Source organism: Podarcis raffonei, chromosome 1 (genome assembly GCF_027172205.1).
Source record: "Podarcis raffonei isolate rPodRaf1 chromosome 1, rPodRaf1.pri, whole genome shotgun sequence".
Lineage (NCBI taxonomy): Eukaryota > Metazoa > Chordata > Lepidosauria > Squamata > Lacertidae > Podarcis > Podarcis raffonei.
In genome coordinates, this window is record NC_070602.1 from 85473889 (window position 1) to 85501694 (window position 27806).

At 46.3% G+C, this 27806-nt stretch overlaps 1 protein-coding gene and 1 long non-coding RNA gene across 3 annotated transcripts; both read right to left on the reverse strand.

Annotated features, from left to right (window-relative positions):
- Positions 1-8975: 8975 nt before the first annotated feature.
- Positions 8976-16661, reverse strand: CRYBA2 (crystallin beta A2). 2 transcript variants are annotated; one of them, XM_053401788.1, is made up of 5 exons: positions 16591-16661; positions 14539-14710; positions 14107-14248; positions 9649-9791; positions 8976-9255 (listed from the first exon to the last, which is right to left on the reverse strand). In XM_053401788.1, exons 1-5 carry the CDS (start codon positions 16643-16645, stop codon positions 9108-9110), a joined length of 660 nt encoding a protein of 219 aa, XP_053257763.1. In that variant the 5' UTR covers positions 16646-16661; the 3' UTR covers positions 8976-9107. The 2 variants fall into 2 exon arrangements, with proteins under 2 accessions (XP_053257763.1, XP_053257771.1); XM_053401796.1 differs by lacking the exon at positions 16591-16661 and adding an exon at positions 15395-15441.
- A 1154-nt stretch (positions 16662-17815) lies between these two features.
- On the reverse strand, positions 17816-26408 carry LOC128420248 (uncharacterized). Its single transcript, XR_008332004.1, has 3 exons — positions 25596-26408; positions 20884-20993; positions 17816-18004 (listed from the first exon to the last, which is right to left on the reverse strand). It is a non-coding gene; the product is annotated as an uncharacterized LOC128420248 (long non-coding RNA).
- Between the last annotated feature and the right edge of the window lie 1398 nt (positions 26409-27806).

Consider the following 27806-nt stretch of genomic DNA (forward strand, 5'->3'; position numbering starts at 1 on the left):
GCTGTTTATGTGGTAAGACAAGAGATTTGTTATTTCAGGCTCCCTTGCAATGTTTTAATACGTCAAGGGCAAAAATTTCCTTTCCCCTTCCCATATATGGGCATAATGGACATCCTTCCTTTGCTAGGAGCCTTTCTTCAGAGATCGCCCCCAGAACAGACACGGCAAGCTATGTTAATGGTTCTGTGTGGTTTACAAGAGACATCCTTTCAGATGTTGAAATGGGGCCTGATATAAAGTATCAGAACCTCTTTAAGAAACTGTTGTCAGATTCAGGAATCTCATGTTAATGCCCTCTGTTAATGGTTTTCTGTACATGCAAGCTGACTGGGAGGTGGCATGCCTCTGAACATGTGCAAAGTGTCCTCTATTCACCTCTCTCTGTATGTAGAACAAGATTAGGCTGGGTTTCCTGCACAGAGGATGTCCCACAGGCAGACAAGCTCTTCTGCTTGTGGACCCTCATGGAAACATACTCATATGGAAGTGTCTGGGGTTCAGGGCTCAAATATCCTTGGATAACCAATGATGTCGTATTCCAAGGTTTCCATTTCATCTGTTATTTCTGTTACTATGTGTTAAGAGGCACTTCGCCTCTTAAACATTGAGATGGGATACTTCTGAATGGGAAGTTAAGTGGATCCTCCCCTGGAAGGTTGTCCACAAGAGAATGTGGCCCTTGGGCTGAAAAAGTTTCCCTATTCTAGGTATACAGAAACCATTTGTCCAGGTCATTCCAAATCACCTATTTGGGAAGCCAGACAAGCCACTCACATCCTGTCACCCCTGAGCGGACATGGGGAACCTATGCACCTCTTCCCCCGGATGTTGCTGGACTGCAGCTCCCATCATTCCTGACAATTGGTTTTCTGGCTGTGGCTGATGGGAGTTGGAGTTCCACCCGTCTCTGCCCTGTGATCCATTGGTCCATCGTGTTCCACAGCTGTGCCATCTTTATGTCCTGCTCCATGTCCTGGCTCAAGTGCATCTTCTCCTGCTTGCTACATTTGATCTTTCACAAATGGAGGGCTCTCCTTTCATGCCCCAGACTTGCTTTAGCTGCCTGAGTCCTATTAATCAGCCGCAGGCAACTGAAAACAAGCCCAGCGCAGGTAGGATATGTGGTGTAGATTAAAGATGGTGGAACTGGGTTCTCGATCCCCCAAAGCTTCCCACACAGTCTCTGGAGACATAAGAAGCAAAGCAGCATTTGAGGAGGCAAAGGAGATGTGAGATAGTGACAACAGCCTCCCTCCCTTTCATGGTGATGAATACAATGGTCTGGCTTGTAGAGCTGGTGTTGCGCCATTATTATTTTTTTATGAGGCTCCAGTTACCCCATCAGGAGGATCTACGTTACCCTGTTGAATCCACTTCTAAGACAGGTGGCTCAGGAGCATGAATGGGGAACTTGTGGCCCTCCAGGTGTTGCTGGACTCCAACCTCCACTGGCCCGTCAGGGAAGATGGGAGTTGCAGTTTAGCAACAGGTAGAGAGACCCAAGTTCCCCATCCCTTTTCTGAGGAGAAATGTCAATGGGGCTAGAAGGGTCATTTGCCCACAGTGAGAGAGGGCAGAAGGTAAATTAGGATCTACCAATAGCTTTCTGGGTAGTTTGCATGAAACAGATCACCAAGAATTTCTGATTCTCAGTAGTTTAACTATAGCAATGACCAGTGCTTTTTTTTTAAAAAAAAATTGTTTCTGCGTACTCTTTTTGACTCAAGAAAAACACCATTTTATAGTTCAAATTGGGGAAAATAAATACAGCAAATGGACAAAAGTACAAAGATTCACAAAATGTTTAGGTGTATGTGTACCCCTACGCACCCCCAGAAAAAAAGCACTGGCAATGACTTTCTACCAAGCTGGGTTGCTGAAACAAAGCTTGTGAAGTGGGAGTGTGTAGGAAACCAGGAATGGATTGTTGAATGAAAGGACCGTGAGCTCTATTCCTGGGCTGAGACATGCACTCAGAGGTGCCATATCCCTTAATTCCAAGCGTATGTCCAGCACAGCCCCCAGTTAAGCCACTCTTTTGAACTTCAGCTGGTGGACTTTGAGGTTCCAGGAAAAAACAAAGTGGATCCTGCAAACTTGAAATCTACTTGCCACTGCTGTGGCGCAGCTATTCCAGAACATCTAACCCCTGTGCATGGTGTGAAGGAGAAACACAACTTGGGGCTTTTAACTGTTTGCAATTTGCACCCAGTTTGAGTAAGAAACAGGGGAAGAAGGAGAGCTACCACTCCAGTCTAAAATCAGCAGACTGTGTGTACTGTGTGTGAAAAATGAAAATCTACACTAAGGTAGATTTCACCAGCCACCCCACCCCCCCGAATTCTACAACATGAATAATCAAATTTGCATATATTTGCACATTTGCATATTCATATTCTGCTGGTTAGAGAGCCTCTCTACCAGTGCAAATCCTGCTCAATGCTCCACAAGGCTTCTAATATTTTTTCCAGGTATTGCCCACACAATTTGTAACCATAAAGGCTAGGAAAAGAAATAAAAAGAAATTGGTGCCTGCATGATGAAAGCATGAAATTGCAGGCTATACAAACAGCCTTGAAACATGTACAGAAACAATAAGCAGGGAACCTTAATATATAAGTAGTACATTTCTCTCTCATCTATAGATGACCATGGTCAGTCCCAACATTTCTGGGATCAGGAAAAGGCGATCCCTCTCTTCAGATGATGTGGCTTCTAGGCAAACATGCATTCTGGAACCTCCATTTTTAAAGCAAATCACCTCTATGTAGGTGGATCAAATAGCATATTATTTCCCTTTTTTATCCTTGCCAAAATCCCCAAAGGGCAAGCTATACAGAGACAAACCCAACTCAGTGAATCTCATAGCTGATCAAGAGCTGGAACCACACTCCTCCAAACACACTGGCACCAGCCTGGCTGTCTTCTTAAAAGGTAAAGGTAAAGGACCCCGATAGTTAAGTCCAGTCGCGAATGACTCTGGGGTTGCGGCGCTCATTTCGCTTTACTGGCCGAGGGAGCAGACGTTTGTCTGCAGACAGTTTTTCCGGGTCATCAGTGTTAAGTCCTAACCTCAACTGGATTGCGAATTTGTATAGAGGACAGGCTGAAAGTCTTTGGATCAGGGAAGGCAAATAAACAGAGCAGGTTCCAGAGACAGGGCAGGGGGAGATAGGAGAGTGATTTTTAGGCTGTCCAAGTGTAGTGAAAGGAAATTATAAATGATACAAGCTCACCCAAGTGTATTTTGTGTGCACCCTTTAAACCATCATCTCTGCCACCCTGATTCTGCACTCAGTCACAAATCTGTGATGGATTGAAATCCCCACATCCCCACTTCTACTCACATATGGAAAAGAAATCTGTCTACTCCAATGATGAGTACAGCCTAGTTATGAGGTTCTAGCCATAGGCTGACCTGTCTATTCTCACCAGCACAAAACAGCAATCTTGTGCCCAGAGACCCTGAATAGGTGCAAGTTTCCCATCCCTTAAAAAAAACCATAAACACAAAACTTCTAACTCCTGCATGAGGCTCTGGAGCAGACGCCCACTGCATAATCTGCCCCCGGCTTTGTTTCGACTTACCTGTGGGCCTGCTCAGGGAAGAAGCTGACGTGGCCCTGGCAAGGAAAGCCTCAGGTATGCTACCTGCTTGCAAAAGGGAGGGAGGGTGGCCAGCTGAGCTCCGGTGGGGTGGGACGTTCTGTGTGTGAAGGAATGTTTGTGCATAGGGAGAGGCCTGCAGCAAGCACTTCCTTATTGGAGGCAGGGCAGAGGGAAAGTGCTAAGGAGCAGCCCACATGCGCCCTGTGATTGAAAGGGCATGTTGAGTAATGCAAACGGATCTGGCTGCCACCTGTTTTCTTGGCAAGGCTTCTCTGCTTTACTTTTAGCAGCTGCACGACAAATAGACATTGCAGTACAGTATCAGAAACCCACTGAATTTCTACCTGTATGCAGTTGTTCACAGCACATGAGTTCTATCAGAAAATAGGTGATTACCCCATAATACGTGATTGCAAATCAGAAATCGGAAGAACCAAAACAAGAATGGGTTGAGGCCCTCTAATTATTTACAGTGATGGAGCAGGGAAGCAAACAAATATGCAGGCCATTTCAATCAAGCACATGCTTAACTCTTTGTTAGCCAAGGAGACTTTGAAGAACTTCATTGTACCTGTGTGGCATTAGATTTATTAGATATTTTTGTTTTATGTTATGTTTTAAGTTATACTTATTTTTACTATGTATTTTGTGTTTTTTATGTTGTAATTTAATGTTGTGAACTGCCCTGAGATCTGCAGGTGGAGGGTGATATACAAAATTTAATAAATAATAATAAAAGTAATTTCCAATGCTAAATTTTGCTATGCTCCTCTAGCTCAAGAGGAATATGTAACTCCATATGTATATGGACTCCAGGAGAGGGGCAGCTCTTAACTGTGGGGATTGAGCCTCGGCTCCTTGAGCCTGAAGGGTATTTCTTCAAAGCCTAAGTATGAGACAGAGTACAGACCTAAGTTCACATTTATAGGGCAGCTGCAGGACTATAGGCCTGGAGGAAGGAACCTCAGGCCCAGGGCCTGAATGTGGCCCTCCAGGCCTCACCCTTGGGGCTCTCGCTAGGCCACACAGCTTCCCAGGTAATGCCACTCATTGGCCCTGCTCCAAACCCTCTTCAAGTGTTTAGCCAGAATGTGTCATTGAATTGTTTCCTGAAAAGAAGTGTGTGCTCACAGGTGCAAACTGCTTGTGTAGCTTATTGTATAAAGGAAACGTGCATCTGTAGCTCTGGCCATTTTTGCAACTGCCCTGCACCCACCACTGGCATGAAGCCCCCCAAAAGTTCCCCAAGAGACTGTAGCCCTCAAGCTGAAGGAGATTCCCCATCCTTTCCCTCAAGACCCTTTCTTGAGTTTTTTCCTGCACTGCACAGTAGTCCAGCTTTTCCAAACCTGTTTGCATGGTACACGAGGACAAGCTAAATATTGGCCACATTCACATCTTATATTTGAAGTGCTACAGTACCACTTTAAACAGGCATGGCGACTTCCATGGGCTCAACAACTTTGATTTCTCAAAAGCTCAACAGCTTTGCCAGCCCCCACCCCCAACAAAAATCCTGGCTATGGCCATGATGGCTTCCCATAAATTCCCTCTTCTCCCTGGGAAGAGGGGATTGGTTATTGAACCACCCTGGGAATTGTAGCTCTGTGAGGACAATAGGGGCTCCTAGAAATATTTGAGGAAGCCATGGTGATTTAAAGTGATGGTATAGCACTTTTAAACGTGTAGTGTGTATGTGGCTGTTGTCAGAGAGGTGCAGTATGCTGTGAGCAGCTGGAAGCTCAAGTCATGCTTGGAAATGTTATTGCAGGTACGCCATTTCAGAGCAGTGGGTGAGGGGATTCATCAGGGTATTTTGAGCACATTGAAGGTTAAATAGCATATATGCTGTGTATTTTCGGAGCATATCCAGTACTGTATATATTATATATAATCTTCAAACTATAGGAATGTTACTAACATTGGATGAACAGGCACCCCCCCTTTTTTTTGAAGCAAGGGGGTCTGTGCCTTTCTGATGCGTATGCTATGTGGATCAGTAAGTAGAACTAGTGATCTCACCACAGGTAATAGGTCCCCCAGGAATAATCCTTGAGTCCAAAATACTGTTTGTGGAAGGGTTGCCACCCCCTGGTTTTGCCTCCCTGTGTTACCACCCCAGAGGAGTTAATGAATCAGTCATGCCCAGTTAATTGCATGATTACCGAGTGAAAAGTGCATTCACATGAAAACTGTTACTCTTGGACATCTGTAGGACATCTTGCACCCAAGGTACCACCTGTGTATTGTCAGCGAGGGCAGATTACTAGAATCCAGAGAAATGTAGGACCTGGAGATTAATTCTGCAAGACAAGACTCCGACCCTTTTCTGAGTCAGGAGATGGGACGCTTCCCCCACCCCAAATCAATCGATGCAGAGGAGGGGCTTGGTGGGAATTGGTCCCCATCCTCTCCTCCTTTGACCCGGTGTAATGGATCGAAGCAGAGGGAGGGGATATTTATTTGTAACCGGCATGCAATGGATTGCAGCCGAGTGTCGGAAGGGAAGCCCGGCTGCTAGTGTTTCCCCCACTTTACTTCTGGGTGGGTTTCCTCGCTGCAACGAAAGGCGCCCAGTGCCGGATTCCTGGGCGGATGTGGCTGACTCTGAGAGGTGGAGCCTGGCAGTGTTTTGCTGGAGGGAGGAGCCCCAAGCAAGCAAAGTCAATTCAGTTCAAAGCAGCTCTGTTGGCAAGGCTTGTTTATGTAAGGCTTGCCAAGGTTCACGATAAGGGATGTTTGGAGAGGGAAAAGGAGCCATGCACCTACAATCAGACATGATCTTTTCACCAGAGGCCACACCTGAGTTTCTTTTCATTCAGTGTTGCAAAAATGGCACAGATTTTGTGGCACCTTGCAAGCTAACAAATCTATTGTATGGCATGAACTGTCCTAGAGTCTGCAGAGGCTCATTACGTTCCTGAGAACAAATGTCTTGCCAACATGTGCTTGCCAAGAGTAGTGATACTAATTCCAGGGCTGCCCAATTCAAGACCAACAAATCCATACACAAGTATGGCTAATAATCTTCTTTGTCCTGGAACAAATGAAGAAATAAAAAAGAGGATCCCTCTGAATGCATTTTGCATTTTATCAAGTAACTTGAATAACCTTAAAACACTGGGATTAGGGATAAGAGACTACACGTCAGGAGGAAAAAATTACCAACCTCTAGACACTCTGCTTGTGCATTTTACAATTCCCACCCAGAGCCTGCTTTCTATTTGACAGTATGCTAAACTGTGGCCTGCAGTGACCAGTAGCAGCCCAGCTTGCTAGGACTGATAGCAGGTCATCTATTGATTCCAAAAGCGAATCTGAATATTAGGTGATACACTGGATAAGAAAAGTCAATATGAGTCAAATGGGTAGCTGTAGCCTAGAAGGTGAAGGGAATGTTCATTCAGAGAATAAGATCAGCTGGTATTTTGTGTTTCTCTTTCATTTTCTAGGGCACTTCCAGACCATCACTATTTCTGGCTGGCATGCAATCATATACAGTGGTACCTCGGGTTAAGAACTTAATTCGTTCTGGAGGTCTGTTCTTAACCTGAAACTGTTCTTAACCTGAAGCGCCACTTTAGCTAATGGGGCCTCCCACTGCCGCTGCACCTCTGCGTGATTTCAGTTCTCATCCTGAAGCAAAGTTCTTAACCCAAGGTAATATTTCTAGGTTAGTGGAGTCTGTAACCTGAAGCGTATGTAACCTGAAGCGTATGTAACCCGAGGTACCACTGTACCAGCAAATTTCAGTGGCTGTGATGAGCTTTTTCCTGTAAGACCTATTGCAGTCGTTAAGAGTCGTCAGCAGGCTCATCACAGCTATCTGCCAATCACCCATTCCCACCACCCTTCTGAGTAATACCCCTCCCCACCTTCTCACTATATAGAAGGATCTGGCAACTTCTGTTTCAGTGTATCTGAAGAAGTGTGCATGCACATGAAAGCTCATACCAAGAACTAACTTAGTTGGTCTTTAAGGTGCTACTGGAAGGAAAAAAAATTTTTGTTTTGACTATGGCAGACCAACACGGCTACCTTTCTGTAACTACTTCAAGTTTGTGAGAGTCTTCCCCACTTTACAGATGTTGGGTTGGCTATAAAGCAGATATAGTGTTCTATGAAAGGACCTGTGTTGGTTTAATTGGTTGCTCATTTTTGAGTTCAAGTTATGTGATATGTCAGTGTTGCTGTTTTGATTCAACTCTGAGTCTTCTGTCTGCACTCTTTGTTGCATAACTTGTCATGGGTCGTGTAACCTAGGAAATAACATCCATGACTAGAACTAATGTATGGAAGGTACAGGGAAGCAGTTTTGAGCTAAACCTCAGGAGAAACTTCCTAATGGTAAAAGCCATTTAAGAGTGGAGCAGACTTACCTAAAGAGGTGGTGGGCTTTCCTTCGCTGGATACATTCAAGCCAGGTATGGGGAAGATTTGGCCCACTGGACGTTGCTACAGCTCCCATCAGCCTCAGCAAGCATAGCCAATGGCCAGGGATTATGGGAGATGTAGTTCAGCAAATATCTGGAGAGCTAAAGGTTCCTGACACCTAATCATAGCTGTCAACGTTTTCCTTTTTTTAAGGGAAATTCCTTTATTCTGAATAGGATTCCTCGCAAGAAAAGGGAAAAGTTGACAGCTATGCACCTAATTAAAGCAAAGGCTGTCAACAATGCTCCAGTTGCATCCTGCATTGTAGACAGGGGTGGGCTAGATGACTTGCAAGGTTTTTTCCACATTTATTGTTTTATGAATAGATTCTGTTCACGTTTGGATCAAACCTTTGGCTCCTATCTCTCTGTAATTGGGCTGTACCAAAAGCTGTATTCTGAGTAGCTGAGGGGGGAACCTCAGACATCTCCATTTCCATTGTGAGGGGTGAGTGAGCTATGTCTCCACAGTCACAAGGGGAAGAAAGGAAATGAGCCATTGTGCCTTTGCATAAGGATCCCCAACTAAGGTTGCCAACTTTTCAGCTGGTCTCAGGAACTGTGCCATTAACAGCAGCTTGATATGCGCAGGCATTAGCAGATAAGGTTTATCTTCATGCTGTGAAGAGCTTCCCTGCCAGATTTCTGAATGTGAAGATGTGGTTTAAAAACACAAGCACAGACCAGACCACTTTTTCTGATTGGTTGGCAATCCTACTGTGGCTCAGTTTTAGTTTCCTTCTGGTGTAAAAAAACAAATGTTTGTCTGTGCCTTGTTGAGGCTTTAGGGATGGACCTTCAGTGCTGTTGTGTGTGTCAGAGACAGTGAATTCTGCTTCGCTTTCTCGGTTTGTATGCCAGCAGGTAAACCAACCAGCCTGCTGGGTATAAATAATAATAATAAAAATAATAACAGATGCACAAAAAGAAAGATGGGTTTGGTAAATGCCTTTATTGGCTACCAGGTGCAGGTCTACTGCTTGGCGGGCCCTTGGGCGCAGAGGCAGGTGTGGGGGGTGCTGGTGGAGTGCAGGAGGGCCAATGCTGCTGCTGCTAAGACACAGCTCAGTGCTGGACACGGCGGATGGACTGGATCTGGTTGGTGTGGGCCTGGGTGCTGTATTCGCTGTACTTTTTGTATTCACCATTCTGTCTGTCCCGCTCCAGGACATATTGGTAGCCCCGGTACCCTGGGTATTGATATGCCACCCATCTAGGGGATAAAGCAGAACATTGGCAATACAGGCACTTCCAGCCCCAAAAGTATATCCTACACCGAAAAAGGGATAGTTCAGCCCCCCTCCCACTGCTTTTTAACTCATATCCTTTGGGGGGGTCCACTCCTCCTCCAGCAGCTGTTACTGATCAACCAGTCTCAAAAGGGTCAGGATGCAACTGGGGAAGGAGACCGGGAGCCTGGGCTAGTTTCTCTTTAAAAAGGGAGGCAGCTATGGCAATCCCAGGATTACTCATGGTTCATCCAGCTAGCTGTGCTTATTGGTGTTCTTGGCAAAGTAAGAATGAGGTTATGGGAGGATTCCCTTCACAGAACCTGAGGGGCGGGTGGCCCTTCCAACTTCACTCCAACTCAGAAGGCATCACTTACGCTCCAGAATTGACCTTGATAGAAGCCACCTCCTTGTTGCCCCAGCCCATGGCCTGCAGGGATGGATAGTCATCGCTGAGCTCAAACTTGCGTCCTTGGAAGTTCTCTGCCTCATACAGGGTCACTTTGCTGTCACTGTGGTTCTGCAGGATAGGTTAAAGTGGAGGATGATTTGGTGTGGGACTGTCACAGGCAAAGACTTTTAATACCCAACAGAAAAACCACAAGTTCACCATGAGTTGCCTAACAGATGAGCAAACACACCATGGCTTATTTCTCCAACATTTGGTTTTTTCCCCAGCTGCCCTAGCCTCGTGTCTTTTGGTGAGTGTCTGCAGCGAGGTGGTGAAACACACCATATTTATGGAAGGGTGCTGGAGTCACAGATAACACCAAGCCATAGTTAAAACAAACCAAGTGTTGTAAGCCAATAATAAACCACAGTTTCATATGGTGATTTGTTGGCTGTAAACAAACCATAGATACTGCTGCGCAGGGTTCACACATAATGCTAAACCATAATTTAAAAAACCATGACTTAGTGTTGTGTGCGAACCAGGCCAGTTATGACAGAGGAAAGGAAGACAGGCAAGATCCTTGAATCTAAAAGAACACCATTTGCTATTCCTGCATTTTTATCCACCTTCCCTTTCAGCTCTTCCTTTCTTCACTTTATTCTCTTTATTCCCTTGTGGCTAAGCCACTGTCCTATTGGCAGGTTGGATTGCAATGATCAGATTGCAGTGGATGGTAGAGCTCCTCAGGCATTGCTCTGAAGGGCCCTTTTCCTGCACAACCAGCACCTGCCAAAATTCCCTGATCTGTATTATGGACTTGCTCCCTTCTTCCCTACCCCCTCTAATGCCAGTCCCTTCAACCATGTGAGGTCTCGTCATCCTCTGGATGATGCCACAATGTTTATATTTGCTTCCCCTTATGACTGGACATCTGTGGGCCCACCTCCCTTCAAAAACCTTTTGAAAATCCACCCCTCCTTTTCCCATAAGGCTTTTGGCACAGCCCCTCTTAGTCCCCCATCCCCTACAAAGCCTAACTGTAGACATATACTGTAAACTCCTCAGGAGCTGGAATCTGTATTTTGCTTGACATACTGTAAAACTCTGTGCACAGTGGTGATACTGCATGTGAACACACACACACACACAGAGAGAGAGAGAGAGAGAGAGAGAGAGAGCGTGCAAAGGAGTTTTATCATCCATTGCCTCTGGTTTCCCTAGATCAGAAGTCGGGACCCTGTGATCCTCCAGACATTGTTGAACTCCAGCTCCTATAATTCCCAGCCTGCATAGCCAGTGGTCAGGGATGATGGGAGTTAAGAGACCAGTAACACCTGGAGGACCTCGGGTCCCCCATCCCTGCCTTAGATGTCTGTGCTCCTTCAGCCTAGACTCTGGCTTACCATTCCTATTGCACAGCTTTCCTTTGCCTCTCACTTGGGCATCCTTGGGAACTCTATGTGCTACTGCCAAGCAGCTGTTGGTGAATGACTGTCAAGCATCTTTATGGGTCTGTCTTTTAACATAGTCCCCAGCAAGCAGAAAAGAAAGGCTTGGGATTCTATCCATTATGCAAAGAAAACCCTCCCAGCTTTCCAAGTGGTCAGGATGCATAGTCTCTCACTATCCTGCTGTGGACTCAAGGGGTTAAAACTGAAACTGGGCACAGCTGCATCCCCCTCCCCCCTCCCCTATCACCCATTCCTGCAGGCTGCACTCCGCCAAGTGATCCTGCCAGCCAGAAACGAGATGATATCTCACACCCCTTTATTAAAGCACGGACATAATCTGACTGGTTGTTATTAAAGCCCAGAGATGAGGACGTGCAGAGATTTTAAACCCCGGTTAGGAACAGAAGCAACCGCTCTTCAAGATGGAGTGATATGCCATACTGGCTATAGCCTGTTTGGAGCTGGTACTATATATTTGTCCCAGGAAGCCTGGCTGACACTTGCGAAAAACAAAAACAAAAAAACCTTTCCTTTTCAATGCCAACCTTTCCCACCCTTGACCAGCTTTCTGACTTTAATGCTAAAAAAAAAGTACCCCTCCCAACTTATTCATTTGTCTGTGGAAGCTTTTTAATATATGCCACTCCACATTCATTTATTTAGTTTGCTTCTGCCATTGAGGCAGCTCCCTGGCCCCAAAGCCATGTGCCAAACTGAGCTGTATGTCTCCCCTTCCTGCCCCAGCACCGTACAGTGAATGAACACCTGGTTCCCCCATGGGCTTGCCTTAGTTCAGTCCACTCTGCTTATGGATTGGGACACTTTTAGACAAAAAAGGAGTCCAAAGCATGTGGTTCATTTTAGAGTTATTTACCACCTTGGCTTGCAGGGTGTGTATTGTTTGTCAAACAGCATGGGCCTCTTATTGATCTAGCAAAGGGACTCAGCCTTCTGACCCAGAGATGCTGCCATAAAAGCCCCAATGCACAGCACTTCTGCAGAGAGAGATCTAAATTCTTCATTCTCCTCGATTTCACTCATTTTAGTGAAAGCAAGGAGAAGGACTTGGAGGGAATTGTTCTACAGCAGTGATTTTTTTCTCTAAATTTGAAGGTGGCAACCCTAATCTGAGCCTTTCATTGGTTCAGATTAGGGTTGTGGGACCCCAGACCCTGATGAAGCTTTGAACAGAAGGGAAGTATTGTCTCATCACTGCAGGACTAAGATGGCGAAAACCAAACTGGGAGCCACTGTAAAAGATGCAAGCGCCCTCTCGACATCTGGACCTAGCAATCCTGTCTGAGATAAAAGCTATTTCTTCCCCATAGCCACCCTCATTTGTGAAAGGTCATGAAGATAAGCAGGATTGCAACCGTGTTTGGCCCTGTCCTCTCAAGTATATTGTTAACTTTATATGTGTCCCTTCCCTCCCCGGTTATTGAGTCACCATCTGAAGAATGGGCTTTTATCTTTAAGGCTCCCCAATGATGCAGGAGATGAGATCTCCGCAGCTTCTCCAAACCCCTTTCCCCCTTGTTCCTTCTGACTGCAGTCCTTGCCCTCATTCAACACTGAGCATAATTTTACATTTGCCCTGAGCCCCCGAAAATAAAAAGGTGGAAAACAGGAAGAGTGCCATGGTTTTAGTTGACTGACAGGAGGTACCGTATTTTTCGTTCTATAGGGCGCACCGGCCCATAGGACGCACCTCTTTTTTGGGGGGGGGGAAATGAATAAAAAAAATATATTCCCCCCCCCAGCCGCGGCTGCCGCCCCAAGCCTTGCGCACACCTGCCCGAAGCACGGGGCAACCTCCGGAGGGCTCTGCATGCTTCGGGCTGCAGGCTGCCGCCCGAAGCCTCGCGCGCCCGTCGGGACCTCCCGCCGGGCGCGCAAGGCTTGCAGACACTCGCCCGAAGCACCCCCGTGCTTCGGGTGACAGGCTGCCGCCCCAAGCCTCGCGCGCTCGGCGGGACCTCCCGCCGGGCGCGCAAGGCTTGCGGACACTCGCCCGAAGCACGGGGAGCCCTCCGGAGGGCTCCGCGTGCTTCGGGCGACAGGCTGCCGTCCCAAGCCTCGCGCACCCGTCGGGACCTCCCGCCGGGCGCGCAAGGCTTGCAGACACTCGCCCGAAGCACGGAGAGCCCTCCGGAGGGCTCCGCGTGCTTCGGGCGACAGGCTGCCGCCCCAAGCCTCGCGCGCTCCCGCCGGGCGCGCAAGGCTTGCGGACACAAGCGGGGGCTGCAGGCTGTTGCCCGCAAGCCTTGTGAGCCCGCGGGAACTCCCGCCGCGCTTGCAAGGCTTGCGGATAGCTTCCTGAAGCCTGGAGAGCGAGAGGGGTCGGTGCGCACCGATGCCTCTCGCTCTCCAGGCTTCAGCGAAAGCCTGCATTCGCACCATAGGACGCACACACATTTCCCCTTCATTTTTGGAGGGGAAAAAGTGCGTCCTATGGTGCGAAAAATACGGGTATACAGAAATCCGCAACAAAAGAGTTCTGATGAAGAACTCTGTATAACTCAAAAACTTGCTTGCTACTGGATTAACAGCACTTCATTTGTCTCATAAAAACAATCACCTTCACCTGTTGTGCATCTGTGGGATATCAGCTTGTCAGACAGCCTGTTAATTTCATTTCAGCTTTGTTAATGTCAGTCCCCCTGGCAATTTCACTGAAACCACCTTTGTCCTTGAAGACTCTTTTGTCATGCTTCCACTTAATTTATTACAGGCAGCAAATGAAATTGGTATGTTCTGCAAGTAGCTTTGGTTAGAAGAGTGCTTTTCAAAGAGATGGTGCTTGATCAATGAAATATGGTATTGTTGTTTTCCACCACCATTTGGGGATCCCTTTGCCCCACCAGATAGTTTTGTGTTTCCTTTTACTCTGTGCTCTCTGGAACGAGACCAGGAGGCACCCTTCTCCATTGGCGATTGGGTCCTTTTCAGGTGTTTTTTTTAGAGCCAAGAGAGTATATTATTGCACTCACAGCACACTTGATAGTCCGGAAGGAGAGCAGGTGCTCGGTCCTGTAGCCACTGTTCCCACTCCAGGCCTCCCACCGAGGGTAGTCTCCTTTCTCCAAGATGAATTGCTGTCCTTGGTATTCAGGGTACTCAAACCCCACCCAGCTGTAAAGATGAGGAGAGAGAGAGCGCAAATGCTGGTAGCTTCAAATTTAAAACTCACAATAAAATTTTAAAATCAAAATCAAATATTGCTCAAACCATCCAATAACTGCCTGTGAAACATTATGGGGTGAAAGACTGGCAGAAGCCCCCTATGGAGTATTCTCTCTCTCTCTCTCTCTCTCTCTCTCTCCTTCTACCCATCAGCCATATATATCTGTGGATTCTCCAAGCATGCTGCTCTTTTCAAGCCAACTTTGCAAATACTGCTCAATGGACACCGAAGCACTTACGGGCCACTTTCCACCTTGATGGAGCGGATCTTGCGGAAGCCACGTTCCATGATGCTGGGACACTCCATCAGAAACTCACAGCGCTTCCCCTGGAAGTTTTCTTCCTCCCAGACGGTTATCTTGAATTGACCCAGGGTCTCCATGTGCTGGCTGGTCATGGGCAGCTCTTCCGCTATAGAAATGCAATGTTTGTGGGAGTTTAATGCTTGTTTCTGGTGGTGATGGCAGCAGGGTGGGGTCAGCCCTGTCCCCCTGCACTACCCACAGAAAAGCCAAAGTACACCCTGTTAGCAGCTATCATGGAGTAGCATCAGCAAGCACCATGCCATACAGTTAAGAGAATGGGTCATGGAGAAGAGACAGACAGTAGCATCTGAAATGCTAGAAAAAGTAACCGAACTCTGAGGAGGATTATCTGGCTAAGTGATGAATTGTACAGGCCAAGAGAGTCCATGATGCTCCTTTTCATTCATTCCTCCCCAATTTGTCATCTCATTTTACTAGCACCTATCCCTGGCTAGTTTGTACAATGGAGCACCCCCCTGTCCTTGCTGACCAGCGGCTGGATTCATGCAGATGGTGGAGTGAGTCAGTGGAAAATGGGTGCCTACACACCCAGCTCTACCATTAGACAGGGTGATGCAGCTCACCCCAGGGAGCAGGTTTGAAGGTCCTATTAAAGGGACCTTATTTCATTTTATATTATACAGGGTGAGTCCTTTAAAAGAGGCCCTGTGGATACAGAGTACACATGTTCCACGGGGCCTCTTTTCAAAGACTCACTCTGTACTTTCTGACTCGGGAGCCAAATATATTGGGTCTTTTCTTTTTTCTTAAACAGAGCCAAATCTCATACCTTCCTTTAACCTATAGTTCAGTCAACATCTGCAAGCTCTCGTAGGGCTGTCAGTCCCCATGATCCAGCTGTATTCCTGTCTGTTTATGAGATATGTTGTCTGGAGCTGAAGGGAAATCCAGAATCCAAGTGACAAGCCCCCTCCCCTCAATGGAATTTTTTTTTTGAAAGCTTCCTTTACATTTTTATTACACACAGCCTGGTGCCAGAATTGTGCCACTAGATTTCTGCTGGCCCCTTCCATCTTACCTTATAGTGCACACTTACTTATACACACACCCTTCAGTGCTGTGTTTGACTTTCCTGCCAATGCATTCTAATTGTTACTTTTAAAAGAACAAAAGAAAAGAGGATAGCCCTGTTGCAGTTGTGGGCCATACAGAATTATAGAGGTAGATGGGTCTGAAATGCCATTCAACATAACCCTCTATCTAAAGGCAGGACCAGTCATTCAACAACAACACCCATCAACTAACACAATCCAGACCACAGCTTGCTGCCAGCAAAGAGCAGGTGCATCAGGAAAGGTGCCGATAGAACAAACATCTCCAAGTAACTCATGAAAGCAAGAGAAACCAGTATAGAACCATACCCTGGAGGAATGTGCTGAACCTTTCCTGCCCAATTCATCCCCTTTGTCGGTTGACCCAGAAATTATGAGTTGAAGTCCTTGCAGAGAAATCTTTCCCCAGTGATTCTCCAAGGGAAGGGAAGTATATAGGGAAGGGGGAGACACTCCATTCCATTCACATTTAAATTCACATTTTCCAAAGCAGTTATCCTTCAATTTTGTACTTCTCCCAATTTTGCAATGCAATTCTCAAAGCAAACAGTGTTTACAAAAATGCATGTATTTGGGGAAAGTGTGCATAGAAACGAATATGTTATGGGAAGATAACATAAAAATGCATTATATTAGGGGGAATTGCTAGCAAAAATGTGTACATTACTTAAAACTGCATCCAAAAGTATGTTTATTAGGAGAAATACGTGCTAAATCCAAATGAATTTTTATGAGAATTTAGGGAAATAAAGCACAAGATTGCTCCAGAAATATGAGGAATCAAATTTAAGACAGGAGAAACCGAGAGAACCAAAACTGATAGGTCCTTCCATCCCTACCAGGATACCACACATAAGGACACAGGGGGTGGGCCACTGGGGCTGTTTGGGGAGGGCAGGGGGCTGGTACTTACTTGGCTGGCAGTGCACGGAGGCAAGAGTGGTGGTGCTGGGGGACCCCAGCAGCATTATATAGCCTGGCTTGGCCAAGTGTCCAATGACTGAGCACCAATAGGTTGCGCTGAGTCAGCAGCGGCAGCTGTGGGAGGTGAAGCAGCCCAGCCCCAGCCCAGGCTGTCCATTCCTCTTACCCATCATGGCGAGATGCCTCTCCTCTCTCCTGAGGCTAACAATGGGAAGCACTGGGCATGTTTGCTTAGCAGCGGAGGGACACAAAAGACAAAGGCCCTGACGTGCCATTTTTCTTTCACCCTCCAAACAATGCCTCTGCTCAGCCGGAGGATTAAGAACACGGCCCTTTCCCAGGACATTGCACAGGAAAGGCTGACAGCCATTCCACAGGACAGAGAAACTACCCCTGGCGCCATCAGGGATGGCACTCTAGAGAAATGCCTCCCTCTGCCCCAAGTGCCTCATACTTTCCTGTCCCTGGCATCGTGCCCCTCAGAGTGTGAAACCTTACTGAGCCTACACATCTGGGGTGATTCAAAAGCCCTCAAGTTAGCTCCAGGCTTTGTGACTCAGGTTCCCCCTCTTGACTGTAGTTTCCTTCTCAGAGCTACAATGGGGAGCACCCTGAACAAACTACAGTTCCCAGGTTCCGGGGGGGGGGGATCATGTGCTTTAAATGTGTGTTGGATATGCTGTAAATGTATGGTGTGGGCCTGCCACACCAAAGTGATAAGAATTCACATTTCTGCTTTGGCACCCTTTCCATTTTACTCTGATTGCTATACCACAAGGGTGAGGAACCTGCAGTCTTCCAGGTGTTGGGGGACCATTGGGTGTGCCGGCTGCGGCTGATGGGAGCTACAGTCCAACAGCTGGTGGGTTACAGGTCCCCCCAGCCGCTGTTGTACCTAGATGGGGTAACAGGTGCAGGGAATGTCTACTCCAAAGAAGTAGATAATAAGCAAGAATCCACATCTAAAGTAACCTGGTGGCATATGTCAACAACTAATAGGTAAATGCCACAAAAGCATGTTATTTCCCTTTAAGAATTCTGGGAACTGTAGTGCACAGTTACAATTTTCAATCACCCTTAGCAAACTACAGTTACCAGAATTATTTGAGGAAAAGATTGTGCTTTATAAGCATAGTATACACGGAGCCATAATGTGTGCACAGCCTTGTGGGGTTGCGTTCCAGCCACAGTGATGATACAGTACTTGCCTTGCGCAACAATGAAGGGCTGTCCATTTGTATTTCAGAGTAACCTCTGTGGGAGCCACACCTGCTTCAGTGGCCTTCCAGCCCATTCTGTTCTTGCAGAAATCATTCCACGAAAATCCAGCACTCTGTTGTGGTTGTTGAGAATCCCACCCTGGCCCACAAGGGGGTGCAGAAGGGCAGGGATTGTTCAGGGAACTGCAAAACAGAAAGACAATGGATAAGGACTCACTAACTGAAATGAATCAAAACTATTTCCCACTTGCTTTCCCCTCCTGTTCTATACCAGGCTTCCTCAACTTTGGCCCTCCAGATGTTTTGAGACTACAATTCCCATCATTCCTGACCACTGGTCCTGCTAACTAGGGATCATGGGAGTTGTAGGCCAAAAACATCTGGAGAGCCGAGGTTGAGGAAGCCTGTTCTATACATTATTACAGTTCTGTATTGGTAGGTTTAGATCAGGGGTCAGCAAACTTTTTCAGCAGGGGGCTGGTTCACTGTCCCTCACACCTTGTGGGGGACCGAACTATATTTTTTGGGGGGAGGGAATGAACGAATTTTGTGGGCCAGATTTAGAAGGCGATAGGGCTGGATCTGGCCCCCAGGCCTTAGTTTGCCTACCCATGGTTTAGATGTATTATTGATCTGTTTTTCACCCTTCCAACTCCCCTCTCCTTTTCTCTCAGGTCTTCTGAAGATTGTGACTCTGTGGGCAGAGACCTATTGTTCTATATTTGTACAGAACTTTGTGCATATTAGGTGCTTTCATAAGTGACCAGTTATGATGTGTGTGTAGTTTGATGGGGCCATAGAGAAGCTGTGATCTTGGGCTCACAGTTATCACGCTAGTCAGTATTTTCCCCCTTCGGTTACATTTTGGCTTTTAACCGGCTAATTAACTGATTCCTCTTAAATATTCTTACCTATTAAATTAGGCGCTTCACATTTATAAAGATGAGTGGGGTGCATATGTAAAATAAATACATGGCAAACCTCAGTGAAGTTGCTTCTCTGAGGATGCTGAAGGCAACTTAGTACCTCTTAGATGTGTGAGGTGACCCATGTGACTTCAGCATTTCTGAGATCCAGGCCCATGAGGCAGATGAGGCAACCGCCTCACCTGGAAGGATCCATATGGACAGCAAATCTGGCCTCCAAGGAATGCTTCACTCACCAGTACAGCAACGGTGCCAGCGGCAGCTGCAACATGCTCCTTGGAAGCCAGATATGCAACCTCCTTGGCAGCCCCTCCCCCATGCTGCCTACACAGCAGATCTCTCTTGACTGGTCTCCAACTCCGTTATGATCATTGTTAATCTTTATTTCCCTCTTTTTTCCTGATGTAGATCTTCACTCCCCTCTTTTTTGTGGCAGGGTTTGTGTGCCATTATGCGTTCGCCTCCTCCAAAATATGGGTTGGACTAGATGACCCTTGGGACCTTTTCCAAATCTACAATTCTATGGCTCTATGTATTTTGTGTTTTTATCTTGTATTTTTATGCTGTGAACCATCCTGAGATCTTCAGATGAAGGGCAGTATTCCGTTTATACACGTGTTTGCATACTTGTGTATAATCGGAACACTCATCGAAAGCCTGTAAATGCCTCATTCCAACCCTGCCCCATTCTGCCTTCTTTTGTGACGTTTTTGTGATGTTTTCAGGTCGCTTCCAGGTTTGGCACAATGCACGCGTTTGCAGTCACACCCATATGAGATGAGCCTAAAACGGCCACTGGCTGTATACAAATTTAATAAATAAATAGTTACAAGTGTTGGATTGAAGCCATGCATTCTGATGTGATGTGTTTTGTGCCCCCACCATTTTTATACTTTCATAGTCATTCTATAATTTACTTTGACCCCTAAGTTGTTTATGGATCATCAGTGTGTTAGGAATGGCTTGGGTGAGTTGAACCTCCCCCACGCTAGGAAGATGAAGGATTAGATGAGAAGACCACAACTGCCTTCATAAGGAAAGTGGGGATGAGTCTCAACAATTGTGCTGTTTAACTTTGCATCAAGTGGAAAGAGAAGGCAGCAATATGCCCCCCAGCATCCAAAGGTGATTCAGCTCCTTAATGCCTTGGAAGAATTGCATCTCATGCCCTTCTACCAGCTGTTCTATCCTCAACAACTGGTGCTGTCTCTAGGGGTTCCTAACTAATCTGCTAGCCATACTACAAGCAAGAGAAGGAGAAGCGGGGGGGGGGGGTATTTTGTTTCCTGTGTTGAAGTTGCTGCCTCCTATTGTTAGCTCAAGGCCTTCTCCTGCTGCTGCATAAGTTAATTTGATCTGTCAGGCCCATTCTATGCGGCACTAAAACAGATCATGTCTTTCGTTGTACCCAGCAGGTATGGTCAGTAAATATCCCTTCCCTGCAAGGTTTTCAGGATAATTTGGACCTCAATATTGATTGGCTGGTCTACTTACAAGTGGTTTCCCTATTACTTCCCTCCATGTCCTTTACTGGCTTCGGATGCCCACAGGAAGCAATGGTTTAATTACTCCAAATGGACCCACCCCACCCCAATGACTGGCCTTGAAACTTCCAAAGGAAAAGTGTCTCTATTCCGTAGAGTTCAGTTGTCATTTCCTGAGTCCTTGGCACCCAGGCCAAGGCCAAGTAGCTTGCCATGTAAGAATAAGAAAAATTGCACCTCCCAAAACAAGTTATTCTATGCTTCTGTTGAAAGAACAACGTTGCATCCAGTTACCCTACTGTGGTATTGGTGGAAAGAATGTCTGTGGTTTGTATCTAGAAGGCTTGGCTGATCTAGTTGGTGAATTAAATGTGAGCAATCATTTCAGTTAATACATCTCTAGAGTACCTACAAAGAACTTGGCATCATTATCTTTGATTCGTTTGTTATAACAGACCAGAGTATAATTAGTTTGTTGAGCTACGGTAAATCGCTGAGTAACCAAACCTTCTATTTGACTTCATTAAAAGTGACTGAACCAATGAAATCACTTACTTTCACATCATGGGACCAACCCCAAAACCAGCCACACAATTACATCCACAAATTAGGTAAATGTTGAATAAGGAACCAAGGCAATAATAAATCCTACCACTTGTTAAGTGTATGATTGAGTAAATAGTGTCAAGCCGAGTCTGCTGGTTCTTCTGCAGATTTCCAAAGCGTGGGGCATCACATCACCTTCCCTTATTTTCAGCCCCTCTAGGTGGAATAATAGGAAAGCAGGTGAGCAATTGCATAGATTTAACAGACTGCAGCGGATCCCTCAGTGTGGATTCCTGGTCCCCACATGTGTGTGACTGTCCAGCACTAGGGAGACAGTTTTGCTGCAGCCACATTTCCCCCCTCCCTCCCTGGAGCAGATGGAAGCAGCACCAACCCCTGTTTATCTTGCCACCCGTTGCCTGGTGCACTGTTTGCTCCGAGGACCATTTCCTGCTGCAGGCACAGATACAGCTGGGTTTATTTACCAGGTCTGGCTGATTAGATCAGGAATAGCTCCCACTGCCTCTCTTCTCCCTCTTCCCCCAACTCACACTCTCTCCCTGCTTCTGCCATCTGATTTCACTAACAAATCATCCTGCCGCCTTAGGAAGGAAATGCAAATAGGGCAGGCAGCCTGTCATTTACCCCAATACAGCCAGGTGCTAAGGTGGCAGGAAAAGCATCTCCTTCAGTAAGAGCTAGGAGATGTCCAGGCCACTGAATCCATTCCAAATGCAAGGAAAGCTTATTAAAAGCAGAGTACACCACCTGTTATTTATCACTTTGGGTCCTGTGGACCAACAGGCAGTACTGGCAGCATTCTGGACAGGGCACTCTGTTTTTTCTGACACTCCTTCACTCCAGCACAAATGTTCTTGAACGTTAAGCTAAGGAATGACCAGTCGCCTCTTTCTCATTCACTCACTTGCAAGTTTCTGATCGCTCATTGCCTCATCATCCTCACAGGTTGCCTGATCTGAAAATTCCAAGAGGGCAGCGAGCTCTAGGACCTCTTGTGGAGAGTCCCCATCTTCAGTCTGTTACCTCTATAGTGCCCCTTTGGAGCTCACTACTCCCTTTAGATTTCTAGATCTAGGCAGGTCTTTGCATCTTTGGGAGCTTTTCCATCATATTGCAGCTATTAAAGGGACATAAGCCACACCATACAAAGGTGGCAGCCTTACCTCTAGCTTCCAAAATACCTCTGCCTATCCACACCTTTCCTGCCGTCATCTCACAGGCTTTCCCATCCTGAACCCGTTAATGTTAGATGTTCTTCCAAGATGCGAACCATATAACCCTTCAAGTCATAACACTAACTTTGGCTATATAAAGGTGGCGAGGAAATCCAATGTGAAAAATAAATAAATAAAAGGGTACTATCACAGCAACATATGGACATATGTTGAACACAAGTATTTGGAAGGGACATGATGTTAAGGGAGGGACATTTGGATGTGCCAGCCCACTGGGCCAGATTTCTTGGGAAGACCTTGCTTCTCAGCTTTCTGGTCGGCTTCAGTCTGCTTCACACCCAGTTCTCCTTGTACCTAGCCAAACTGATACCCTCTTCCCTCCCTGGAGTGAAGATACTGTTTAGCTGATTGGTTTGTTCCTTGAGTTGATGGAATGATCATGACCAGCATCATCTGGTCAGGTTACCTTGGATCAAGTTCAATTCTTGCAGTCTGAGAATACAGACAAGCTGCTTGAAGGAGATTGACTAAGTGTCCTTTTGACCCTTGCCCATCATGGCTTACAAAAGGCAGTTGAAAGGGTGTTGCTGGGTTAGCCCACATGGGTAAGTCGCAGGAGGGAGAAGGTGCCACTGGTCCTTAAGGAGGCAATGGTCCATTGCCTTCCCAAGAGGGATTCCCTGGATACAGAGGTACTGAACAACTATTGTCCAGTTCCCAATAACCTTGCTTGATAGTGCATGAAAACTGCCTTTGTCACTCTGTTCAGTCAATTGCTGCAAGAAATTTTACTTCCAAATTTTGTAGGTGCGTTACAGTATAAATAAAAATATGTATGTAGTGCTTTTCTAGAAAGCCCAAAGCACACATACAGTACATCATTAATGATGCCCCTGTAAGGTAGGCCAATAAGATTAGCCACATATTATATAGCTTGAGGAGGATAGTAGTTCGCCGAAGGCACCTACTGAGTTCTTGACTGAGCTGTTTGGTCTGAGGGGCATCCAGTTCAAAGCACATGCTCTTACCCACTCCCCAGATGTCTTTAGGAGAAGGATCTTTTGAGAGGAAGGCTCTGAAGGGACCTCTGAAAGGAGGAGCATCAGCTTAATGTTTCTCTGTATTTGGACACTAGGGACACACACACACACACACACACACACCCTTACCCTTGCCCTTGGTACACAGTGTGAAAGGAAACAGACCTGCTGATATCCTGAGCGCAGCTTCTCCCACCCCCGCCCTGAACATCAAGTTACCTGTCTGGCCTCTGATTGCTATGGGGACTAATCCACCTGAAAGGCCACAAAAGACCAGCCAGCTGTTACCACACAGATGATGATGTCTCAATGCCTGGCTCCCGAGACTGAACAAGGGTCTCTAATTGATGCCGCTTCCATAGCAGAAGCCTCCTAGCTCCATAGAACTGTATAGCATAGATGGACCCTAAACATATGAACTCACAGAAGTGACACTCTATGAACTACTTTGTTTAAATAAATAAAAAGTGTGCCACCTCTCTCAAACTTGAGGCAGTTAACAACAGTGATAAAAAGTGAGATGGAATTTCACAGCTAAAACAAAAACAAGGACTTGGGGGGAGGGGGAATTAGAATGCCTATATCTAAAAATTACCCCAAAAATATGTGCATTGTATTCCCCCCCCCCCCCGCCTGTCAAGAGAGAGGGAGGGACACAACTGGATTTCTTCCTGTAAACTTGACCAGCATGTTGGAGCAACCACTGTGAAGGTCCTGCTTCCTTCCTCAGTATCAAAACGCCTCAGCAGGGCCCAACAAGAGGGACTTTAACTGGCAGTGGTACAGGTAGCTTGAGACATGCCCCAAATTAGGAATACAGATTGGTAAAACTTTTTATGTTGATGTCAGCAACATTCCCCCAGGGAATGTGCAGGTGCTTAGTGTGGTCAGAGCCAAAACTGAGCAGGCTCATTCCTTTTCTATTTCCCTTTCTGACACCCCCTTGTCTGTCTGTCTTTCTTTCTTTCTTTCTTTCTTTCTTTCTTTCTTTCTTTCTTTCTTTCTTTCTTTCTTTTTTCTTTCTCTCCCCCTTTTTCAGCCCTCTCAGTGATCTGTCCAGGGAGGGACAGATTGCTCTTGCTAGAGGTCTGATCACTTGCAGAGCTTTTCCCCACTTCCTCCTTCAGCTTATCCCCCTTTTGCCCCCATCTCCACTCTCTCTGCAGGCAACAGCTGTGTGTGGCTTTGGGGTCCAGGTTCTGCACCTTGTCCTAAAATACTGGTGGATCTAGAGGGTGCAGGCTGGAATTTGTGTGTTGTTTGGATGTAGACATCGGAGGTGGCATTTGGCTATAGATTTGCTAAATGTGTGTGTTAATGCATGTACAAAGGGTAGCCAGATGTAAGAATGGCTGTATATAAGAGGGGATGCTCACAGGTATAGATTGTCACTTAGGAATGAAAATACAACACTTTCAAAGAAAAGCAGCCCCAACTGTTGAAAGAATCAGGGTCCTGGTTCTCCTTTACATGTGGTAACTCTAGATATAGGACAGGATGCAAGCATTTTCATGAGCATATGTGCATGTGTTAGGATACTCAGATGTAACAAAGGAACAGGCTTCTATATTTCTTCATAATTTTGTATAATCATAATTTCTATCCTGCCTGTTCTAGTGCTTAAAGTGGCTTGCCTCAATAAGCACAATAAACACAATATAACATTACTATTAAAACAATCACACGTAAAAAGAAAGGCTCCAGAACAGAATCATTTAAGGTCAGCAGCAGCAGCAGCAGCAGCAGATCATGTCAACAGTACTTTCAACTGAAAGTCTTAACAAAGTGGTTTTGTATTTTATCCTTAAGGCAAGGAGGGAGTCAAACAGGGAAGTTTAGCTAGTGCAGTTGTTCCCCTCATTCAGGCAGCACTGAGAAAACAACCATATACTGTACTGAAATGTCTTCTATGCAACTATTAAAAATGATGGGGGCCTTGGATAACGTTTCTGCCAAAGCCTTAGGGTTACCAGCTTTCTGAACCTTTAACAACAGTATGATCTGCAGATCCCATGGACTGCAAGAAGATCAAACCTATCCATTCTGAAGGAAATTAGCCCTGAGTGCTCACTGGAAGGACAGATCCTGAAGCTGAGGTTCCAATACTTTAGCCACCTCATGAGAAGAGAAGACTCCCTGGAAAAGACCCTGATGTTGGGAAAGACTGAGGGCACAAGAGGAAGGGGACGACAGAGGACAAGATGGTTGGACAGTGCTCTCGAAGCTACCAACATGAGTTTGACCAAACTGCGGGAGCCAGTGGAAAACAGGAGTGCCTGGCGTGCTCTGGTCCATGGGGTCACGAAGAGTCGGACACGACTAAATGACTAAACAACAACAACATGATCTGCAGAATTAGCTATCTCCATGCTCTGGAAAGTTGAAGTCAATTTGAAGTCCATGTAGTTGCTGAGGGATTCCCCCCCTTTCTGGCCAGTTATTGGTGACCCTATGCGAAACTCAGAATAATTGTACAGAAAAGGGAACTTCACTATTCAAAGTACAGGAACCTAGTCCTCTTTGTTTCAGCTGGGCACCCTAGTTGAAGCCTTGTCCTCTATTATTTCCTGATGATATATTACATTGTAGTCAGTAAAGGATGGTTTTCAAAGGGGGCTTGGGTTGGGAAAATGTGGTGTTGGTGTTGTGAAATTGATGGAAACGTAATAATAATAAAAAACACCCTAATTTGTGTTGGTAGCAGAATATCTACAGCTTAGGGTGTGGACGATTTCCACCTTCAGTGGTCAGCCCTGCTGGTGGGAAGAATCAGGGGCAACAGACTATTTAGCAGAGCAGATAGGGAAATTTCTCGTCACATGGGAACCTAAACCTCTAGTGCTACCTGGCCCAGTTGCTAGGTAGCACACTTCCAGGGGAGGGGCTGTTTCCCCTATGGTGATCATGGTAACACATGGAACCTTGAAAGAGCAGCAGTTTTTGTTATTTTCCTCTATGGTTACCACAGAACCTTCAAAGATTAGAAGTTGGGAACAACCACTAATCAACAACCATTAGTAGCAGCAGTAATTAATAAGGGTTGAGGTATGGACATTTCCCACCCCCATCCCTCCAGAGCTTTCACACTCACCATTGCCTTAAAAAAATATTATCATGCTTCCTGGCAGCTGCCTTGGAGATGGTTGTGAGGAAGAAAGGTAGTGTAGACAGGGCTGTGGCACCATCACCTCTCTCTCAAATACACAAACCTATAAACTATGGCAAATATAATCTCCCCAGATATTTTTCTGTTCTGATGCATTTATCTTTCCTTGGCTCAGCACTCAGGGTCACTGGGTGTGGCAGAGTAGGAAGGATGTTGGTCTGACATGATCATCAATGATCAGCAATTCCTTCTCTGGCCTTCTGGCCTTCTTGATCCTCTTTCAAGCCCAGTAGCCTCTGTCTCCATAGTGGTTCTTTCACTGGCCTCGACTGTTCCTATTGTACCTCTTTTCCTGGCCTGTGGACTCCTTGACCCTCATTCTGGCCAATGGCCTCTGACACGCTACCCAAAAAGAAGCTCTTCCTGCTGCACTAGCCTCTTGGCTGTCCATAGCATCACTTTTCCAGGCCCACTGGCCTGATTCACTGCCTCTGTTTCTGGACCTTTGTTCTCTTTGCCTGCCATGGGGCAGGATTCTCTTCCTAGCCCACTGTCCTCCACTGTCTGCAGAGGGATCCTCTTCCTGGCTTGCTGGCCTCCTTGATTATCCTCTTAGTGTCTTCCTCATAGAATCATAGAATCATAGAGTTGGAAGAGACCACAAGGGCCATCGAGTCCAACCCCCTGCCAAGCAGGAAACACCATCAGAGCACTCCTGACATATGGTTGTCAAGCCTCTGCTTAAAGACCTCCAAAGAAGGAGACTCCACCACACTCCTTGGCAGCAAATTCCACTGTCGAACAGCTCTTACTGTCAGGAAGTTCTTCCTAATGTTTAGGTGGAATCTTCTTTCTTGTAGTTTGGAACCATTGCTCCGTGTCCGCTTCTCTGGAGCAGCAGAAAACAACCTTTCTCCCTCCTCTATGTGACATCCTTTTATATATTTGAACATGGCTATCATATCACCCCTTAACTTCCTCTTCTCCAGGCTAAACATGCCCAGCTCCCTTAGCCGTTCCTCATAAGGCATCGTTTCCAGGCCTTTGACCATTTTGGTTGCCCTCCTCTGGACACGTTCCAGTTTGTCAGTGTCCTTCTTGAACTGTGGTGCCCAGAACTGGACACAGTACTCCAGGTGAGGTCTGACCAGAGCAGAATACAGTGGCACTATTACTTCCCTTGATCTAGATGCTATACTCCTATTGATGCAGCCCAGAATTGCATTGGCTTTTTTAGCTGCTGCGTCACACTGTTGGCTCATGTCAAGTTTGTGGTCAACCAAGACTCCTAGATCCTTTTCACATGTACTGCTCTCAAGCCAGGTGTCACCCATCTTGTATTTGTGCCTCTCATTTTTTTTGCCCAAGTGCAATACTTTACATTTCTCCCTGTTAAAATTCATCTTGTTTGTTTTGGCCCAGTTCTCTAATCTGTCAAGGTCGTTTTGAAGTGTGATCCTGTCCTCTGGGGTGTTAGCCACCTCTCCCAGTTTGGTGTCATCTGCAAATTTGATCAGGATGCCCTTGAGTCCATCATCCAAGTCATTGATAAAGATGTTGAATAAGACCGGGCCCAAGACAGAACCCTGTGGCACCCCACTAGTCACTCTTCTCCAGGATGAAGAGGAACCATTGATGAGCACCCTTTGGGTTCGGTCAGTCAGCCATTTACAAATCCACTGAGTGG